The sequence below is a fragment of the Eulemur rufifrons genome, chromosome 29 (assembly GCF_041146395.1).
Source record: "Eulemur rufifrons isolate Redbay chromosome 29, OSU_ERuf_1, whole genome shotgun sequence".
Taxonomy (NCBI): Eukaryota; Metazoa; Chordata; class Mammalia; order Primates; family Lemuridae; genus Eulemur; species Eulemur rufifrons.
In genome coordinates this window covers 88,999,979-89,018,317 of record NC_091011.1, presented here as the reverse complement: position 1 = coordinate 89,018,317, position 18,339 = coordinate 88,999,979, and the positions used below count along the sequence as shown (strand labels likewise).

Genomic DNA, 18,339 nt, shown 5'->3' with positions numbered 1-18,339 from the left:
GGGGAAGGAATCTGATTACATTTTTGTACAAATTGCAAAATGTAGATTAATTTCAAACTTCTTTGGCAGCCCTGTCATTCTTTTCTTGAGCTAAGTGATGGAGGTCTGGCTCAGGAGACCCAAATCATGGCAAAGAAGCTGAAACCTTGAAAAGGCTTTGTTGATTCATCCAAGAAATATGCACTGAGCACCTTGCCTTCTGTATACACCAGGTCTGTTCTAACCGCTGGACATACAGCTGCAAACAAGATAATGTCTCATTCCTCTTGGAGTTTCCCAAAGCATTAAATAGTTTCAAGAGCTATAAACTCCCCAATGTTTCTGAACTTATTTAAATAGTTGCTAGGCTTTATTTCTGGAACACCAGTTAGGGGTTGGTGCCTCTAATCCAGACGTTGTCAACCTCTTTAGCCCTGCAAGAGAAATCTAAGAGTAGGAAAAGGATTGGGTGGGGAGGGGAGAGAAACAAGAGAAGGAGCTCTGGCCAAGTGGCACACCCACTGAAGACTGATCAATTTACTCAGCAAAAGTAAGGTAATAGGAAAGTAAAGACAAAGCAAAGGAAGAGAGAACTTTAAAAAGGAGAAATACTAAAGCTAATAACTATTTCTTAAATTCACCCTTGCTAATAATCATAGGAACGAAAATTTCAAATTAGCAATATATCTTGAGGGGAAAAAGGATTTTCAATGTAGGTAAATTGGACAGGACTATAAACTGGCTCGATTTTTCTGGAAAGCAGTTTGGCATTATATATCAAGAACCTAAAACACAGTCATCTCTTTTGAGCCAGTAGTTGCTATTCTGGACATTTATCCTGAACAGATTATCAGAAATAAAATCAAAGATTTATACACAAGGATCATCATTACATTATTATAATGGACCAAAACTAGCTCAGCATAAACATTTAACTTTAGAAGAAAGGTTATATAAATTATGTATATCCATATGGTAGAATATTATGAAACCATTAAAATTTATGTTTATGAAGAGTTTTGATGACAAAAGGAAATGCTTATTACATAATTATAAACAAAACTTAGGGTACAAAATTATATGTAAAGTATGACTTACACTATAGAAAGAAACACAAAGGATATATGCCACAATGGTAATCTGTCTGTTGATGGTGGCATATGAGGTGATTTTTTTTCCTGTTCTTTTACACTTTTCTGTCAAATTTTTCTATAATAATCAGTTTTATCATGATAATCAAGAGAAATAAAATAAGCTAACAGAAAAGAAGAGATAAACAGGAAGAGGGAAAAATATCAATTTAATGAGGAAGAAAAGGATGTCTCCCTTGCTCCAAGGGCCTGGGGTTGGGGGAGGTGGTTGTGGGGAAGGATTGCAACCAGAGACTTAAAGGATTCAGATGACGGGCAAACACTTGCTGTCCAGAGTAGCACTTGGTGACAACGTCTGTCTCAAATTTCCTCCCTCCTTTCAAGATTACCTGGATTTACCGTCAGGTTTCAATTTCTCTGACAACTCTTAAATAAACTAAGCCTGAGTCTATGGGATTTTAAGTCCTATTTGGTTCCACCATTTTAAGCTCCCAAATTGAGTCCTAGCTGGTCCTACAAACTTTATACTTTGACCCATTAAAAAACATTTCCAAAAAAACCATAGGATTTTTCGAAAATTTTTTCAAAAAAGTCCCTAGTAGTGTAATCAAATCCCCCACCGCACACACACACACACACACACACACAAACAAAAAAAAACATGATACTGACTGTAATCAATTGGCTCTTTAGTTTATAGATTCTTTCTCTGGAGACTCCATCCCGCTAAAGGAGATGAATTACATAGTCTTGGAAAGCTTCTAAAAAGGGTGCCCCGTCTGTTCAGCACTTACCTTTTGCTCAGTAAACTATAAATATTTAATGATGAGGCCAAAAATGATGACTAAGTTGATCAATAGAGAGCATGGAGAGAGCATTCCACTTCCACACGCTACCAGGATGGACGCTGAGGGAATGGAGGAAAACCGTGTTGCATGGAGAGGAGATGGTCAGTTGTTCCTGCCTTGCTGTCTTCATCCCTCATCGGTCTTTCCCAGCTGATGGCAGCCCAGGGTTCCCAGAGCGGGGAGGGGGGGGGAGGGGATCAGATTGTTACAAGACTTTGCTAGAGGCTCTGACAGCTGATACGGAGGGTACCAGCCATTTCCTCACCAGTGTCCTTGGGCCATGCAATTTTAATAAGCTCAATCTCAAGACAGGAAAAAGAACCCTGGGACCATGTTGAATTATTCACAGTTCCAATCAGGCAAGGCAGAGGAACCCCTCTTCGGAGTGTAAGTGATAGCTGCTCATTGATTTTTACCCCCTTCTTGACCCCTAGATGAGAATCTAGTTTAAAAAACAAAGGATGGAAGAAAATCTAACTACCTTCTTAAATCTGAGTTCGTGAATAATTAGTGAGTTTGGGAATTGTGTTTCAGTTGACATTTCCTTTTCTCAAGAATAGTTTTGATACCTTGGACTCAATTAGAAAAGCAAAAAAGCAAAAAAAAGCAAAGACCTTGGTATAGTTAAACTTATTTAAATATAACACATATATAAAAACTAATTTTTATGGATTAATGACCATGATCAAAGTGGTCTTGTTTAATAACAGAATAAAAACAATTGTTAGCCTTGAGACTTGAAGGCCAAAAATATATATGGTTTATGTATTTATTAGATGCCTAAGTTGAATTAGCTTTTGAATGTTATATACGTGTGTGTATATGTGTATCTCATACATGATTCAAGTATTTTATATATTTTTTTTGGTGGGGAAAATCAATTATAAGTGTATATACATATATAATATGGAAAGAGAAATGTAAGCTACACAAAAATATGGTTCAGTCTTCCCTACGCTTCAAGGAAAGCTTGCTTTCTAGGATTTATCCCATATTCCATGTATATAGTTAGCTGCTAAATGCTTTCCTTAAAGATAAGGACAGTCACTGTGCTCCTATAGGGAGTGGGTTGAAAGTAACCATGGAAGCTTGTTCAGACCTTGTCCACACTCCTCAGAATCTCAGCTCCCCCTCCCAAACACACAAGCACACCCACTTCCTTAGCAGGGGGCCTCACCTCCTTATCTGATCAAGTCTCACACAGCCACTGCTGAGAATCCCGTCCAGACCCACAGTGTCTGAGCAGGAATGTCACAGAAGGCTCCTCACAGACTCCAGACACTGCCCACTTCTATCCGTCCCTCACCCGGCCGACAGATGAATTTCCTCAGGTCTCATAAAGGCATAATAGTCACAGTGCATGGCTCTGCGGTAAGTTATTTAACCTCCGTTAGCCTCAGTTTCCTCCTCTGCCAAACAGAGATAATAATAATATGTACCTCCTTGGGATTTCAGTGAAACAGTGTCCAGCAGAGACTTAACGCAGCCCCCGCACATGTTACGCAGTCAGTGAGCAGTGAACACAAGCTCCACGAGGGCAGAGCTGGTCCCCTGTTTCATCAGTGCCTAGAACAGTACCCAGTAAACGATGGAAACTCAATACATTTTACTTGAGTAAATGACTGAAGTATGCTAGGCCTGTTATCCAAGCTGAGATGGTCACTTTCTACTCTGGATGCTGCCAGCAGCATTTTGTTTGCCATGTCCTGTAGCCCCAGCCTCTGCTGTCCTGAGTTTGTGTCTCTGCCCTGTGTTCTCCAGGAGACCGCAGGCTCCCTGCAGGTGCCCTCTCACTGCCTAGCTCCAAGGCCACACACAGCAGATCCTCAGTCACTAGGAATGAAGGACCGGCTGGGCGAGGCCATTCCAAGAGCAACCAAAGATGGCTCCGCACTAACTAGATCTGCAGAGCTCTGAGCGGAACTGTAAACATTCAGAGTCTGGCCCTTCCATTTGATGAGGGAACCGAGCCGGGCTAGTATTAATTTTTAAAATTGCACTTTTCTGTTACCTCTGCCAAGCTAAAGAGTAGCTGGATTTCAAACCTTACCCATAAACCAGAGGTCCCTGCTCTTTTTGATATGAAGTAATTTTTACATCCTGGAAATGAAAGGTTCCCTTGAGGGTAGAAACTGATAGAATCGAGAGATGGGGAGAGGGTGACATGTGGGACTCAGGTGACCTAGGGACAAAGGAGGGAGGCATTGGCATGGAGCCAGGTACCAAGGCCTGGTGTCGCTCAGCATTGCCCCACGCTCGTGGACAACCACCTGAACGGATGACCCCTTCCTCTTCCTCTATCTCCCCCAAGAGGATGTGCCCATGAGCTTTGGGGAGGAGGAATTCGTGTACAGTTGCTTTTCCTAGTTTCCTTGGCAACTGTGCAGCATCTAGAAGCTCCAGGAGTGAGCAGAGGGATGGGGTAGTGTATATGGAATACAGGTGCTGACGTCAGTCAAATGTAACACCTCCACACCCATATTTTGCAGCCTCTCAGCTTCCAGAAGCTCACACACACCACACACCACACACCACACACCACACACACGCCACACACACCTCCAACTGCTCATTTCTAATTTGGTGCCAGGTGCCCAAGCAAAGAGCTTCAGGGAAATGTGGCATAATTAGTCTCATTTTACCAATGTGACCTGAGACTGGGGCTGCAGACTGAATGATCGCGAGCACCAAGGACACTTGGTGTCCCTTGGTTGGGTTTCTGGATTGCATGCAAGCCCGCACAGGACGGATCAAGGGACGTTCATTAATTTTGTATCAGCAGCTCACTGTGGGCTGAGAACAAGGGACAGGGGATCTGAGCTTTCACCATGGGAGCTGAGGGTGTCAGATTTGGGGATCCAGACTACAAATGACAGATGTAGCCAGAGGGAGGGGGTGGCGAGTCCATTCGGAGGCAAAATTGCCTAGACAGTAGAAAGATGTAAACTCTCCAGCTTCGAAATGAATTCCATTCCAAAATCTCATTTGTTAAGTCAGTTATTTAGAATTCAGAACCTATTTCCAGAGAAGTCATATCTTTTATAAATGATGATTGGGTTTCTAGGCTAGTCCACAAAAGCCTATTTAACTCATAATGTAGATGAAATACTATACATTTGTAATGAAAAGCAATAGAAAAAAATCTTGTTGTGATACCAGTAATTAAATGAAAAAGAAAAACAGAAAAGTAGAAAATAAATAGCTTTCTTTCCTTTATTTTGAACAAAGAGGAGGGGTCTTCATTTACCTTAGACAACAGGATGGAGCCTGTGGGGGGCAGGGTGGACAATGGGGCAGGCAGCCCCTCTGGGAGAAGAGAAGTGCAGTGGGTCTGCCTTGTGAGACATGGGTGGGGTTCCCTGGGATGAGGAGAGAGCATGAATGTCGTAGTCACAGTGGCCTGGGTTCTAGTTCCGCCTCCACTTCTTATCGCAGCTCAGGGGGAGGTACTGACCTCTTGTCTCAGTCACCTCACTGGCAACCTCCACTGAGTGCTTCAGTCAATGCCTAGATGACAGACACGGTGGTGCACCCCCAGACCCCGCTTCAGGGAAGGGCTGGTTGGCCAGGTTCTGGGAGGGCTGTCAGCCTTCAGAGGCCAGCCCCTTTAGAGATGGCTCGACACAGAGAGACACACACCCAAGGTCACTCTACTCCTAGTGCCCACATCCAGGAAATGACCGTGTGGCAGTATAAAGTCCCAGCCACTTCAGCCCCACTCAGGAAACTTTGGAGAGCCACTCTAGAACCAGAGCCTTCCAAGGGATGTCGCTGCACCTCCCTCTGCCAAACACTGTGTCCTCCCCTTCCCTTCCATGGTGTGGGCTCTGAAGGAATGGAGCTCCATCTGAGTCTGCTTCCCGGGGACCCAGCCTGTGACATCCTGGCCCAGATTAGGCTCAGGTCAATGAGGAGACCTTTCCCTGTGGCCTGTCCTTACCTGCACAGGGCACAGATCAGCAGAAAAGCCTAGAAACACACCAGGTAGCTCTGGGGTTAGAGCTTCTGGGAGTCCAAGGGCAGAGTGGCAGACAAGACACTGGCGACTAAAAGAAAAGTGCATTTCTATCCCCCCAAAAATGGCTGGAGTATACAGATAGCCTGTAAGGTTTTGTATCTAATGTATGAGTGCTCATAAGAGTTTATAATTTGGAAATAGAATCTATACAAGAAATACAAGGATTGCTTGTTTGGAACTGCTCTGTCCAATATGATAGCCACTGGCCATGTGACCATTTAAATTCAAATTTTAATTAATTTTAATTAAATACAATTTGAAACTTATTTCCTTGGTTGAATTTGGTCATATTTCTAGTGCTCAATAGCCAAATGTGGCTTGTGGCTACTATATTGGGCTACTATATTTACAGAACATCTCCATCTTCATAGGAAGTTCTATTGGACAGCGCCAATTGGAACGTTGAATTGTAAAGGATCTAACAATGTTTGGATTGTATTCTCTATCAACCTTCCATGGAAGGCTCCTTGGATAGATGTGCATGGAGAGTGAGCAAGACAAGCACCACTAGGCTTTGGGTTTCTCCACCCCCAACCAAACACACACACACAGAACTCTAGTTCTGCATGAGCAAGGCTGAAGGCTGAACTTCCTGGGAAACTGCTGTAGGTGAGTCAGCATGACCCAGCACCACACAGCCCTCTTGGCTTACTATGACCTCCAAGCTCAAACCAGAGTTAAGTATCAGGGAAAGACAGAGAAGAGTGAAAATAGCAGGGAACATTGGTTCCAAAGCCTAAGGAAGGAAGAGGGTCAGCTCCCAGGGCCATCTGAAGAGGCCCTTCCATGGGCCTCAAACATTTTATCTCTGACTAGTTAACTCCATCACTAAGACAGTGGCCAATAATATGTCCTTAAGCCTGATAGATTCATGCAGACTTTCTTCTGAGCCATGAACAAAGAAACCTAGGGCTTCTCCTAGAAGTCAACACTGCCAGTCACTAACTGTGACTTGATGAGCAATGACAGAGTCTACGGCCTCAGGAGTGCTTTGTGCTCTCTCTGTGTAAGCCCATTCACTCCCCCTTATCTGCACCTTGGATTTTGTTTTTGGTTTTGTTTTTATTTTGAGACAGGGTCTCACTCTGTCACTCAGGCTAGAGTGCAGTGGTGCTATCACAGCTCATTGTAACCTTGAACTCCTTGGCTCAAGTGATCCTCCCACCTCAGCCACAATGCTCACATAATTTTTCTTATTTTTTGTAGAAATGGGGGGGGTCTCACTATGTTGCCTAGGCTGGTCTTGAACTCCTGGCATCAAGTGATCCTCCCAATTTGGCCTCCCAAAGCACTTGGATTACAAGCATAAGCCACTGTGCCTGGCCCTTGCCTGCACTTTGGGTCTGATTCTTGCCTTCTGCCCACACCATGGGCTTGGCAATTCCCTAGAACCAAGACTTAAGCTCCATCTTTTCCCCACAGTTACGACTGCGGAACAGCCCCAACAACACTTAGCCCCAGCCCTGCCTCCCATAGGCATTCAGATCAGGCAGAGCTAGAGCCCCCACTTCATCCATTTGGTGGCTTATAAGCAATCTTCAAGGCAACCTATCTCCCTGCAATTCTTGGTCCTTCTTACTTTGTAACACCAAACAGGCAGAATCCATGACCATGACCCGTACCAGCACAATGGCAGAGGTGAAAGTGAGGAGCACCTTTTCCCCCAGGGGAGGAGTATCACCTCCTCCTGACCATAGCTCTTATCCTCTTCCTGGGCCGTCCTTTGGGATATGTGTTTTCAATTTACGAATAGAAGAGGATCTGATCATAGTAAACACTGGGGACCACAGCCTTTCTGGAAGGCAGGGCTGGGCTAGGACAGTCAGGAGAGAGTCTTTTGATACTCCCCAACAATTTCAACACAAATGTACTCACATTGTGTTTATCTTCAAAGCTCTGAAATGTTTCTTTTAGACACACAGTACATAAATATTCTTTTAGAGACTCTTATTGTCTAAACTGCATTCTTATTGGACACAACTGATAGATTAGAGGGCTGCTGCTCCTGCTGTTATCACACTAAGGATCTCAAACACTGATGATTTTCTGCTCTGAAACCCCTTTCACAATATGCCACACTCTTGCCAGCAAGTAATACTCTCAGCCACTTTCCACTCCCACACTGTAAACACCTGATGCAAGCTTCCATCACATGCACCTGTGCAGGCAGCAAACCCACAACAAACTCACCAATACACACAGCCACATGCAAAGCCAACTCACTCACACACACACACACACACACACACACAGGCTGCACAGAGTCTAATAGCCCCTGAGCCAGTGAAATGCCATTTCAGAGATGTTCCCCCCAGATCCAATGGAGATCTCAGTGCTTGCTATAGCTCTTATCTTCCAATAATAGTAGCACCTAATGCTGGTTGGCATCAGACTTTGTAGAGTTACTGAGACATCTTGCATGAATCAATTTATTTAATTTAAGTTTTATATTAATCCTTAGGCAGGTATTACTATCTCCAATTTACAGATAAGTGTATTGGGTTCAAAACAAATAAATAGTTTCCCCAGGGTCCTGTACCTAGAGAGTGGCAGAGCTGCAACTCAATCCAATGTCCCCTGGATTCAATGGGGCTTGAAGCCTGTTTCTGAGAACAGGCATACATCAGAAACACAAGACAGAGATTTGAGGCTAGATATTAAGAGTATTGTCTACAGCCATATCACCCTGAACACGTCTGATCTTGTCTGATATTAGGAGTATTCTCTCAGTTAACACACACAATGCCAAAAAGAAAATCCACTTTACCCCTCCCATGCTGGTTTATTCAACGAACAACAAGAAATATAGAAGGAAAGTAAATTACCAAAGCTATAACCAAATAGAAATGATCAACAGACAACGCACCAATACAAGTCCTGCTTCTGTGAGAGGCTGTGCTCATCGCCACACTTCACCTCCCGGCTCTCATCCCGAGCCTGCTCATGCTCTCTCCTGCCCTGACTCTTCTCTGACCACTACAGTCTACACTGACACCCTCCAGACCAAGAAGAGTTCTCAAACTTTAAGGTGTTGAAAATTACACAGATTCCTGCTCCCATCTCTAGAGATTCTGACTCAAAAGGTTTAGGCTAGGGCCCGAGAAATTGCATTTCTAGTAAGTTCCCTAGATGCCACTGATGCTGCTGCACCATGGACCACATTGGGAGGCACTGGTCTTGATCCTGGCAGGACCTTCACCACACATTGTAGAACTTGCTTACTTTTTCTGTTACACCATCCTGCTTCCCAGCCACCTCCCCCTTCCCCTCCCCACAATCCCGCTGGTCTTCAGAACCCTCACCCCAAAGCCTGATCACAGTTCGTGACTGGTGCTCTGACTAAAATGGACTCACATTTGTTCTGGGCATAGCACCCCTGCCTGTGTGCCCCAGTTCTTATAAATGGACTTCTCTTTTAGCCACTGTTCTCTATTTCTTATTCTAATCCCCTACTACGACATATTTCTTATAGAACTGGGGCTTTCCCTTCTTTGGCTAAGCCTCCCCCCTGGGAATTGAGCCCCAAAGTAGCACCCACTCTACTCATACCTGCTGACCCACTGCTTTGATGCCAGGTATCTGCCTGCCCAGACATCCATGTCTCACCTAACCCAGATTCCCTATTGCTGAGCTGTCCCTGCCAGCTGGAACACTCAACTCCTGGTCTTGTTCTTCCTCCTCACTGCAGCAGCTTGCTAGGAGGCTGAGCTTGAACTGTCGTAAATGTTGGAAAGAGTAATCACCCGCCACACTGAGCTTCCTTTTCAGCACCTAGAGCTGGGACAGCTCCCCCAGAGGGCCAACAAGAAGCAGATCCTAGACAATGCCCACTTCTCCCTTGCTGTGACCAGGCCATGCCTCTGTGATGTGATCCTGTTGTCTCATATTTTGCTTTTCTTTCCCTCTGTGATGAATCCTTGCTGACTTAAGTATGGAGGTCAGGACCCATGAGGTGTACGTGTCAGCAGCATTAACCTGCGCTCTCTGGGTAGTCAATAAACATTAAGCAATAAGCAGTTTGAGCCCTTGCCTAGTTGGCACCTGGAAATGTATCATCCAATTTGGAAAGCACAATACCTTTTAATATCTCCCCCCACCCCCAGCACCTGACATGAGGATGCTCACAGAATAGGCACTCCACAACTATCGAATGAGTAAATGAACAAACGGATGAAGGAGGCCAGTGGGGTTGTGCCCAGTTCTCCTTTGTGGTGTCAGTATCAATGCACTCAGCCAGAAGAAAGCAACTTCCAATCTTCGGAAGCTGAGAGAATGCCTCCAGGCCAGACTTCCGACTAATTCCCAGCACAAAATTGGACCTGCATGTTCAGATGAATTGTGGCTGGAAGACTGCAATTATACCAGCACCGTAGTTCTCGGGTTTTTTTCCAGGACATAGATGTCTTTAACAGAAAAGGCTGTACCATACTTCACCCCACCTCTTCTCCAGAACTCCTCCCTTCCCTATCCCTATAGTTGTCTCAAAAATAAACTCTCCCTTTTGTCCAATCCATTTTCATCACTGACCCCTAGCCAGGCCAGCTATCTAAGTAGCTAGGATCAACAGCTGCTTCTGTGTTAAAGATATTAAAGCATCTCCATATTACCTGTAACACCCTCACCATCATTCCTTTGGGTAGGTCTCCTGCAAAATAAAAATGCTATCCAGGGAAGGTAATCCAAGAAGACGTTAACCCCTTAGCTCAACATGTTCATCAAAGTAGCAAACCTGTTCTCCAGTAGAAATCTGAGTAGAACAAAGGAGAGGTAAGTTTTGACAGACAGGAAAGCTCTGAAGGAAAGGAAACACCCTGGCATGAGTTACTGCTGCAAGAGCAGGTCTAGGTGCGATATCGCATTAAGGGGTTGGTGTTCTCGGCCTGGCTTGCTGCAGAAAACCACCACAGCTCTGGGAGAACAGGCACAAGGCAATGGGTGTCCCAAAAGGTTTCCAATGTTCCCTGCAGGGGCTGGGTGGGAGCAGAGAGACGTGAAATGGTTTGCAAAAAGCAAAGACTTCAAGATACAGGGCAACATATGGTGATGCTCTGTCAGCTGAGCTTCTGTGGTACCAAGCTTCTCCAATTTGGGAGATGGTTTTTTGCTGGTGACAACCCCCATAGATGCCAGTCTTGCAAGCAAGAGGCAGCTCACAACAGCTCCTGAGCTCAGATGTGGGTGCAGGAGAGGAAAATGGCTGACGCTGCAGGGGCCCAAGCTTCTAATGTCTGGGATGTTTACCTCATTAGCCTGTTTTACATAACATCAGCCAAAAACAAAAAGAGAAAAATAGCCGGAGGGAATCCACAGGGGTTCAGACTTGGATTCTGAGTCCTCATCCTCAGACTCCTCTGAGGTCCCAGACAGGACCCCTAGGCAGTCCCCTGCCCTTGCCACTTGGTTAACTCATCTGCAAAGGCACCATAACAGCCCAGACTGGGCTCCTAGGAGGAAACACCGAGGCACCCTCTGAGGAGCATTCCAGCCGATGTGAACAAGGACATGCTTACTGTTGCTATAATTACGGTTAGTTTCATCCTGAGCCCTTTGGTCTACAGCATTCATCTTGTCATAACAAGGATGGCTGGGGAAGGAGGGACCAGGAATCCAAGTGACTCCCGGGCTGGGGAGGCCAGAGCTATCTAAATGGGAAGAAAGTCCGGAGAGCAGCCGCTCTGCAGATGAGCAGGCTGGGCTAGGACCTGCCAGGAAAAGAAAGGTAGGTACTGCCAGTCAAAGACCCAACATAAGTCCAAGGCCAGAAGGCCCATGCAAGTGGGGAGGGGCAGGGAGTCGCCTGGGGCCCAAGAGGTGGGCAAGATGTGGGGCAGCAGGAGGGAGTCTGGACAGCACCAGGGAGAATGGGGTTCAGGGGCAGCTTCTAATTCTGGAAAGAGAGGAGGATGAGGAAGAGGGTTTGGGAGAGGCCAGGTGAGGAGGGGGCAGGCAGGGCTTGGCCAAGCAGAATAAGGTAAGAATTCTGCACCAAGATCCACACCAGAGCAGCAGGACACTCTGGTCTTCTTATCAACATATCAGCCTGGGGTCAGGGCTGGAACCCAAGAGTGAGCTAACCCACAGGCAAGGGTGAGAGGTCAAGAACTTCAGGGACAGGAAGTCCAGTGTGTCACCCAGGTGTCTGCAATAGTTTATCCCTCTTAGTGGTATGTTCACTAAAATGCCCCTGTTCCTCCACAAAGCCTCAGTCTCTAGCTCTGCCTGCCTCCCTTCCCTCCTTCCTCTTCTCTCTCCTCTCCCTCCGTCTTCCAGCCAAGCTTGACTTTCCCTGCACTCCTTACACCCTGCTTCAGGATGGCTCCCGTGTTCTCTGCCCCACCCCCTCCAGTGCAAAGCCCCGCTGGGTGGGCAAAGGGCAGGTCCTCACGCCACGGATGAGGCTCCTGTTCTGCTTGGTCCTAGTTAGCACTCAGTTTGCCTGAGGCAACAGCTGCAGGGCCAGTGTGTCAGCGTGTGTGTGTGTCTGGGGGGGTAGGGGACAGGGAAGTCGGGTGGGGAGGGAAATCATCTCTCCCTCTCTCCCTCCCCAGCCAGCTGGAAATGTGCTGTGTGACCATCCAATCCAATTAGGTGAACCCTCAGTCCTGACAGAAGGAGGCTTCAAAAAAACCCTCTAGCTTTCTTGGCTCTCAGCCTCTTGAAAGATAACGGAGAGGACCTGACTGCAGGCAAGTGGGGTCCCAGCTCCCGGATTCCCACGCCAGGGGCAATCGACTGCGAGCTGAAACCTCCATCTTGAAAACGCCAAGCGGAATGAGAACACCTGAGCTCACTTCAAGTCGCAGGGCTCCGACCCTGAAGGCACCTCAGTACAGCTGCCCGCAGAGGCCCTGCCCAGCAGTCAGGAGATTGGGGGCCAAGGAAAGGCCACCTTTGTCACACTGTCCAGTGGGTGCCTGCCCTGATACCTCAGGCAGGCTCTGCCATGGGGCACTCCCTGCCAACCTCCCTGGAGTCCTGCTGTTACAGCCCAAGGCCCAGCTCCACACCATCCCAGCTCCTTCTTGTGACAGCTCTCACCTCTCAGTGACACCATCTTCCCAGACCCTGCGTTCGGGGCCTCCTTCCTCTGCCAGAGCCCATACTGGCCACCCAGGCCCCATCAGAGGCCACTCAGGCTCGTGACCATTCATGTCTCCTTGCCCTGCCACTGGGCAAGAGGCCAGGTGCCTGGCTGTGCTGAGGGGCATGCCAAAGGAACACCAGTGGCAGGGAGAACAAAGGCAGAGCCACTCGGGATGGCCGCAAGGGATTTTTAGGGTTGCACGAGGACACAGAATTCTCCAAACGTGTGCTGCCACCACAGACTGAACTGCGGGATCTGAAAAGCCTGTGGGGACGTGTTCATGTGAGAGGAGGAAGCAGCACCGTTTATGATGCCACTGCTCCCCCGACCACTGCCAGCTGAATTCTGTCATATACAAAACATTAAACCAGACAACCCGCCAGGAGTGGCATTAGCCAAGCTCATCTCCTGCGGCCACCTTCCCCTCCTCACTGGCCTGTCCTACTCTGCCCTGGAGGCAGCCGTCAGACCTGGGTCAGAAATGCAGCTCACCCCAAGCCCCTAGAGGCAGGACAAACGCTGTTCTCACCCGCCCACTGCCCAGCCAGGTCCACTGGCACCTAAAGGGAGGCAGTGGGTGGGTGGGAAGGCAGGTGGGCTGCACCAGGTGGACAGCCTGGCCTGGGTGGACTGAGGACACGGATCCCAATTCCAGAAAGAGTTCTGCCTTCTCCCAGGGTGGGAAGGAGAAACAGGTCCCCACGGCACCCCACCAACAATCACCATCCAAGCCAGAGTCAGAACCTCGTCACCAAATCACCCAAACAACTCAGTGTTCAAACCTCGTCACAAGACCACCCTCCTGCCCCACCCGACTCACACGCACAGGCTGATGGTCTGGCCTTCACTCCTCTGGAGATCACTCTCTCTTCACGCTTGGATGTGTGAGCCGAGTGGCCTAAGAATGTTTTATCCCTTCACTTGCCAGTCACCTGGCCGTAGGTGCAGGAGCTCACAGCCCAGCAGTTAAGCCTCCCAGTGGCGGGGTTAATTTTCAAAAACCCCAGCATAGTTTTAAACCAAATTGTGCTTTTTCCTATTTGAAATTTTTTTCCATGTCAATGGAATAAAGTGATGATCGGACCACATGCAAACTCCTGATGAAAAGTATATAACCCGAGTTTAACCAAAGTCCAAATATTTGCCAGAAGTTGTTTCGGGGGGAAAAAAAAATTCTTTCCCTTGGCAAAAATCATCTACTGAGAAAAATTACAGAACGTAAGATATTATGGCCACATTACAAAACGATAACCAATCTAGTATCGAGTGAATTTATTCAATACCACTTAGCGTATTAAAGGATTCTTAAACCAAATAAAGAAATCAGAGTCTGATTTTTTTCCATTTCCAGCACTGGATTATAGGAGTTTGTTAATCTTTAATAGTTTCTACTTTATTTCAAAGGGGACTTATATGCCTACTTGTCACCTAATGTCATCACTCTCTGACCTCCGAAAATTACAAGGGACACTTCTGTGCTTTACCATCAGGCCAGCATTCCCAATGATACTTAGTAGCAACCTCAGCTGTGACAGATGCTCACCTGCCCTCTGGCTAAAAATAGCTGTCACCGATGTCAGAAGTGGCAAATGTTCTCTCTCTCTCTCTCTGCTTAACAGCCCATTAGGCGACTCTGTGAAAGAGGCAGACGAATCCCTCACCAAAGGGTAGCCTCAACTTCACCCGACACCAGGTGCCCAAGGCCTTTTCATATATCAATCGTTGAGATGGCTTTTATCAGTTAAAAATAGATCTGTTAGCACCCCAATTCACAGCGGAAGCTGCACACTAGATTCTGCAGAGCCCAACAGCACTACGGTTTGGGAATAAGGGCCAGGGGACACACAAGGCTCAGAGAAGACCCCACAAACCTGGGCATTATCCTGTCCTCTTGTCCTTGCTGATGCCAGGTGAGCTGTTTGCTGCGATGCCTCCATGGGTAATCTCTTGGAATTCCAGATATCTACAGTGTGTATAGCCACCAGGGTTCTGCCAGGTTTTCCTTAAAGTGCATCTGTGCAATTTACACTAAAATGATTCTCCTTCTTACTGAGAAATTTCCACAAACTATCTTAATTGCTTGAAGCAATTCTACTATATTGTAATTATCGCATTGCCTTGTAATTATTTGCTCTGTGAATGTCTCTCCCCACCCTCCACCTCCTCCAATCACAGATGTGGGCTCCTTAAAAGAGCTTCTGTGGCCTCAGTACCCACTGTGTGCCTCGTACATACAGAAACTCGGTAACTTTGGTTAAATTGAGTCGATTTGGATTGAAGCTGCTATGCCAGTAACATCTTCCTTCTTAGATTCTGAATCCTATGATGACCCCCATAACTTAAGTTAGATTTAAGTGGTTAATCAACAGTACTTATTGATCTTGAATATCCCTTTTAGGTTCCTAATAAGTGACTATACTAGACCACTGCATTGTGGGAAATAATAGCTATTGTTGTATATTTCTCTACTTGGGCCCTTACACATCTACCTCCAAAAAGAAATTAATAACCCTGATTACTAGTGTCTCTAAGGCAAATGTAACGTTAAAATTAAATATGTCGTATGCCTTGCTCAATGTCTAGCACATGGGAATGTTCTTTGAACATGAGCTCTCTGTCCCCATGTGCTGGTTAATATCTCTAAAAATGGATAAGGCTTGTAGGGGCAACAGTCTGGTTCATGCTGTCCCAACCGCTGGCACCTGTTCTGTCATTTCAGGCCAGGAGCATTTAGTGACAATCATCTATACACCCAGCCACAATATTTTTCTTGAAACCAATGAATGATTGTTCTGTTTTCTTTAATTTTACTTGTCTCTCTTACCTCCCCATCCCCTACCCCAAACTGTGGCTATTTAATTAAAGCCAAACAAACAGGGAATACACTTGGTGGCCCAATGCATGCACAAGAGAACAGACAACAATAAAGAAAAGAGAAATGTTTTCAGCCTAGAAAGCTGCCTTCTTCAAAGTTTACCAATTAAGGGATCCTTATTACCAGGAAACAATAAAAGAACACTCCTTCGCATATAAATGTAAACTGAACCTTAACCTTTCAACACCAGACAAAAAAAAGATGGTGACGAATGCAACAGAGGCAGCGTGGAGCTTACTGAATGTGTCAGCATGAGGCGCTGTGCCCGCAGGGAAGGAGAGCTCTCCAGCCAGACAGGCAGTGTATCCCCACCAAGCAGAAGAGTAAAAATAGCCACCAAACTCTCTTTGCTCATTAAGTCACCCTCTCATTGTAATTTAAGTCTCTGAGGATCCCTAGCCAAGCAAGTCCCTCACCAATGGATGCAGATACTCTGATCTTTGCCGAACAATTGCACACGGATCAGGATCCCATAGACAATCATTCAAAGGTAAACAGAAACTTGCAAGTTGAGGCCAGATTCTACACCTTAGTGACCCACCCAGAAGCAAATCCCCAATGTGAGCCAGCCTGGAACCAGCAGCTGGTCTCACCCTTTACAGATGATAACCCGAGGGACCAACAGGTCACCACAGTAATATTCCAAGCAACCTGGGGACATGCTCGAGTTAAATCCTAGGATGAGCTCTCTGTCCCCATGTGCTGGTTAATATCTCTAGAAATGGCTATTAGTCAATCAGGTAGGTGAAATATTAGATGCCTACCAGGGTAGTGAAATAAGATAATTATCTGACTGCTAGTTGTCTATTGGTTTTTGGTTGTTGTTGTTGTTGTTTTTTTTTTAATTTTAGAAACAAACTCCCCAAATCTGTAATGCGATCAAACCCAACCAAGGCAATTCTGACCCAGAGATATTGGCACTCCAATGTTAAGGAACCACGACAATGTTCTGAGACTGTCCGCACGTCTCAGGAGGAGGCATCCTATCCTCTGAGCCCTCCAAAGGGTACGTCACAGCACAGTCATGGCCAAGGGACTTAGGTGTACTTACGTAGGGCATGCCACTCGTCCTGACGGATGGTCTTCGTGATATTGAAAGTGAGGTTTCTGGGGATGGTGGCTGAGGAGTAGTGGTATTTGATGTATGTGCATCGCTCAATTTCTCCTGGAAAAGAGACACAAGAAACCAATGTTAACGAGGCAGTGACCACATCTGCAGTAGTTCTGGGATCCATGTTTCTGTCTTGGAGAAAGGAACTTGTTTCATATTGGGCCTGGTGACAACCACAGTTTATACAAGGCAGTAACTTCAAGTAAAAAAGAGCAAGAGAGTAGAACTACAATCAAATAACATTGATTTAGGTAGAAAAATACATTTTTGGGATCATGCAGAGGTGGGAAGAGCCAAAGTTTAGGCTCAGAGCAGCTTGCTGAGAAAGTAGTACCCACGTTTGTCTAACCTTCTAAAGAAAATCAACTTTCAAGTTAAGAGAGTAAGTTTGGCATCAAAAGACATTTACGTTTCCACTCAGGGACCAGCAGAGAGCAGGCTTTGGCCTTAATGATGTCATTTGTTCTTTTAGCATGCACAGTCTTCTGGAATCGTGAGCTGGGGTGGGGGGTCTTCTTGACTTTTCTCTCTACATCCTCCCCAGTGTCACCTCTGAACACAGAGCACTCAAATCAGTCTGTGTCTCTTTGAATCAGTTTCTTTTGAGGTTTCTTGGACAAAACTGTGTTCCCTTAGCAGACTCAATACCTGGTCCAATAAGACCTTTATGATAAGCTGTTATTAATCAAAGTGTGACTTGCTAGTCAAATTATCAAAACGTTCCCAGATGTTAGAGCAGAGATTCTCAAAGTGTGGTCCCAGTACCAAGAACATCAACATCCCCTGGGAACTTGCTAGAAATGCAACTTCTCAGGCCCACCCCCAGATCTACTGAATCAGGTAGAGCCTGGCAATGTGGATTTGAATAAGTCCTCCAGGTGATTTGTTCATGCTCAAATTTGAGAACCGGTGCCTTAGAGAAGCTAACAGAACTGCCAATGTATTAATTCATAGATCCACCGTGTTTGCAAATTCCAGAAGGAAGGCACAATCAGGAACTCTTCCCTTGTTACTATGTGTCTCCTGCAGACATTTCTATTGATGCTTGCTTATCTGGGGGATATTAAAACTCAATGTCAGGGCATTGTGAAGAATCAGGAAAGGGGTGATTTTTTAAAGGTTAGGGGTTTTTAAATCTGGTTTTGCACCTGAATGGATTTTGATGGTAATCCATTTTGCACCCTGCTGATTTTCAATTTATAACTGGTGGCACCTGATTGAATTGTTTGACCCCTGGCCCACTGTCAGCAGGGAACCCGGCAATTGGTGAAGTGCAATAATTTAGACAGTGCCTCATGAAACTGATGCCTCATTGTAAATCATATCTGGACAA

General features: G+C 46.1%; 1 protein-coding gene across 1 annotated transcript in view; it reads right to left on the bottom strand.

Moving 5' to 3' along the window:
- The window catches only part of TMEM178B (transmembrane protein 178B), a 342,115-nt gene that overhangs the window by 210,412 nt on the left and 113,364 nt on the right, over positions 1 to 18,339 (bottom strand). The window contains exon 2 of the mRNA XM_069462481.1: positions 16,947 to 17,060. Within this exon, the coding sequence (XP_069318582.1) occupies positions 16,947 to 17,060 (114 nt within the window). The remainder of the gene's footprint in view (positions 1 to 16,946; positions 17,061 to 18,339) is intronic.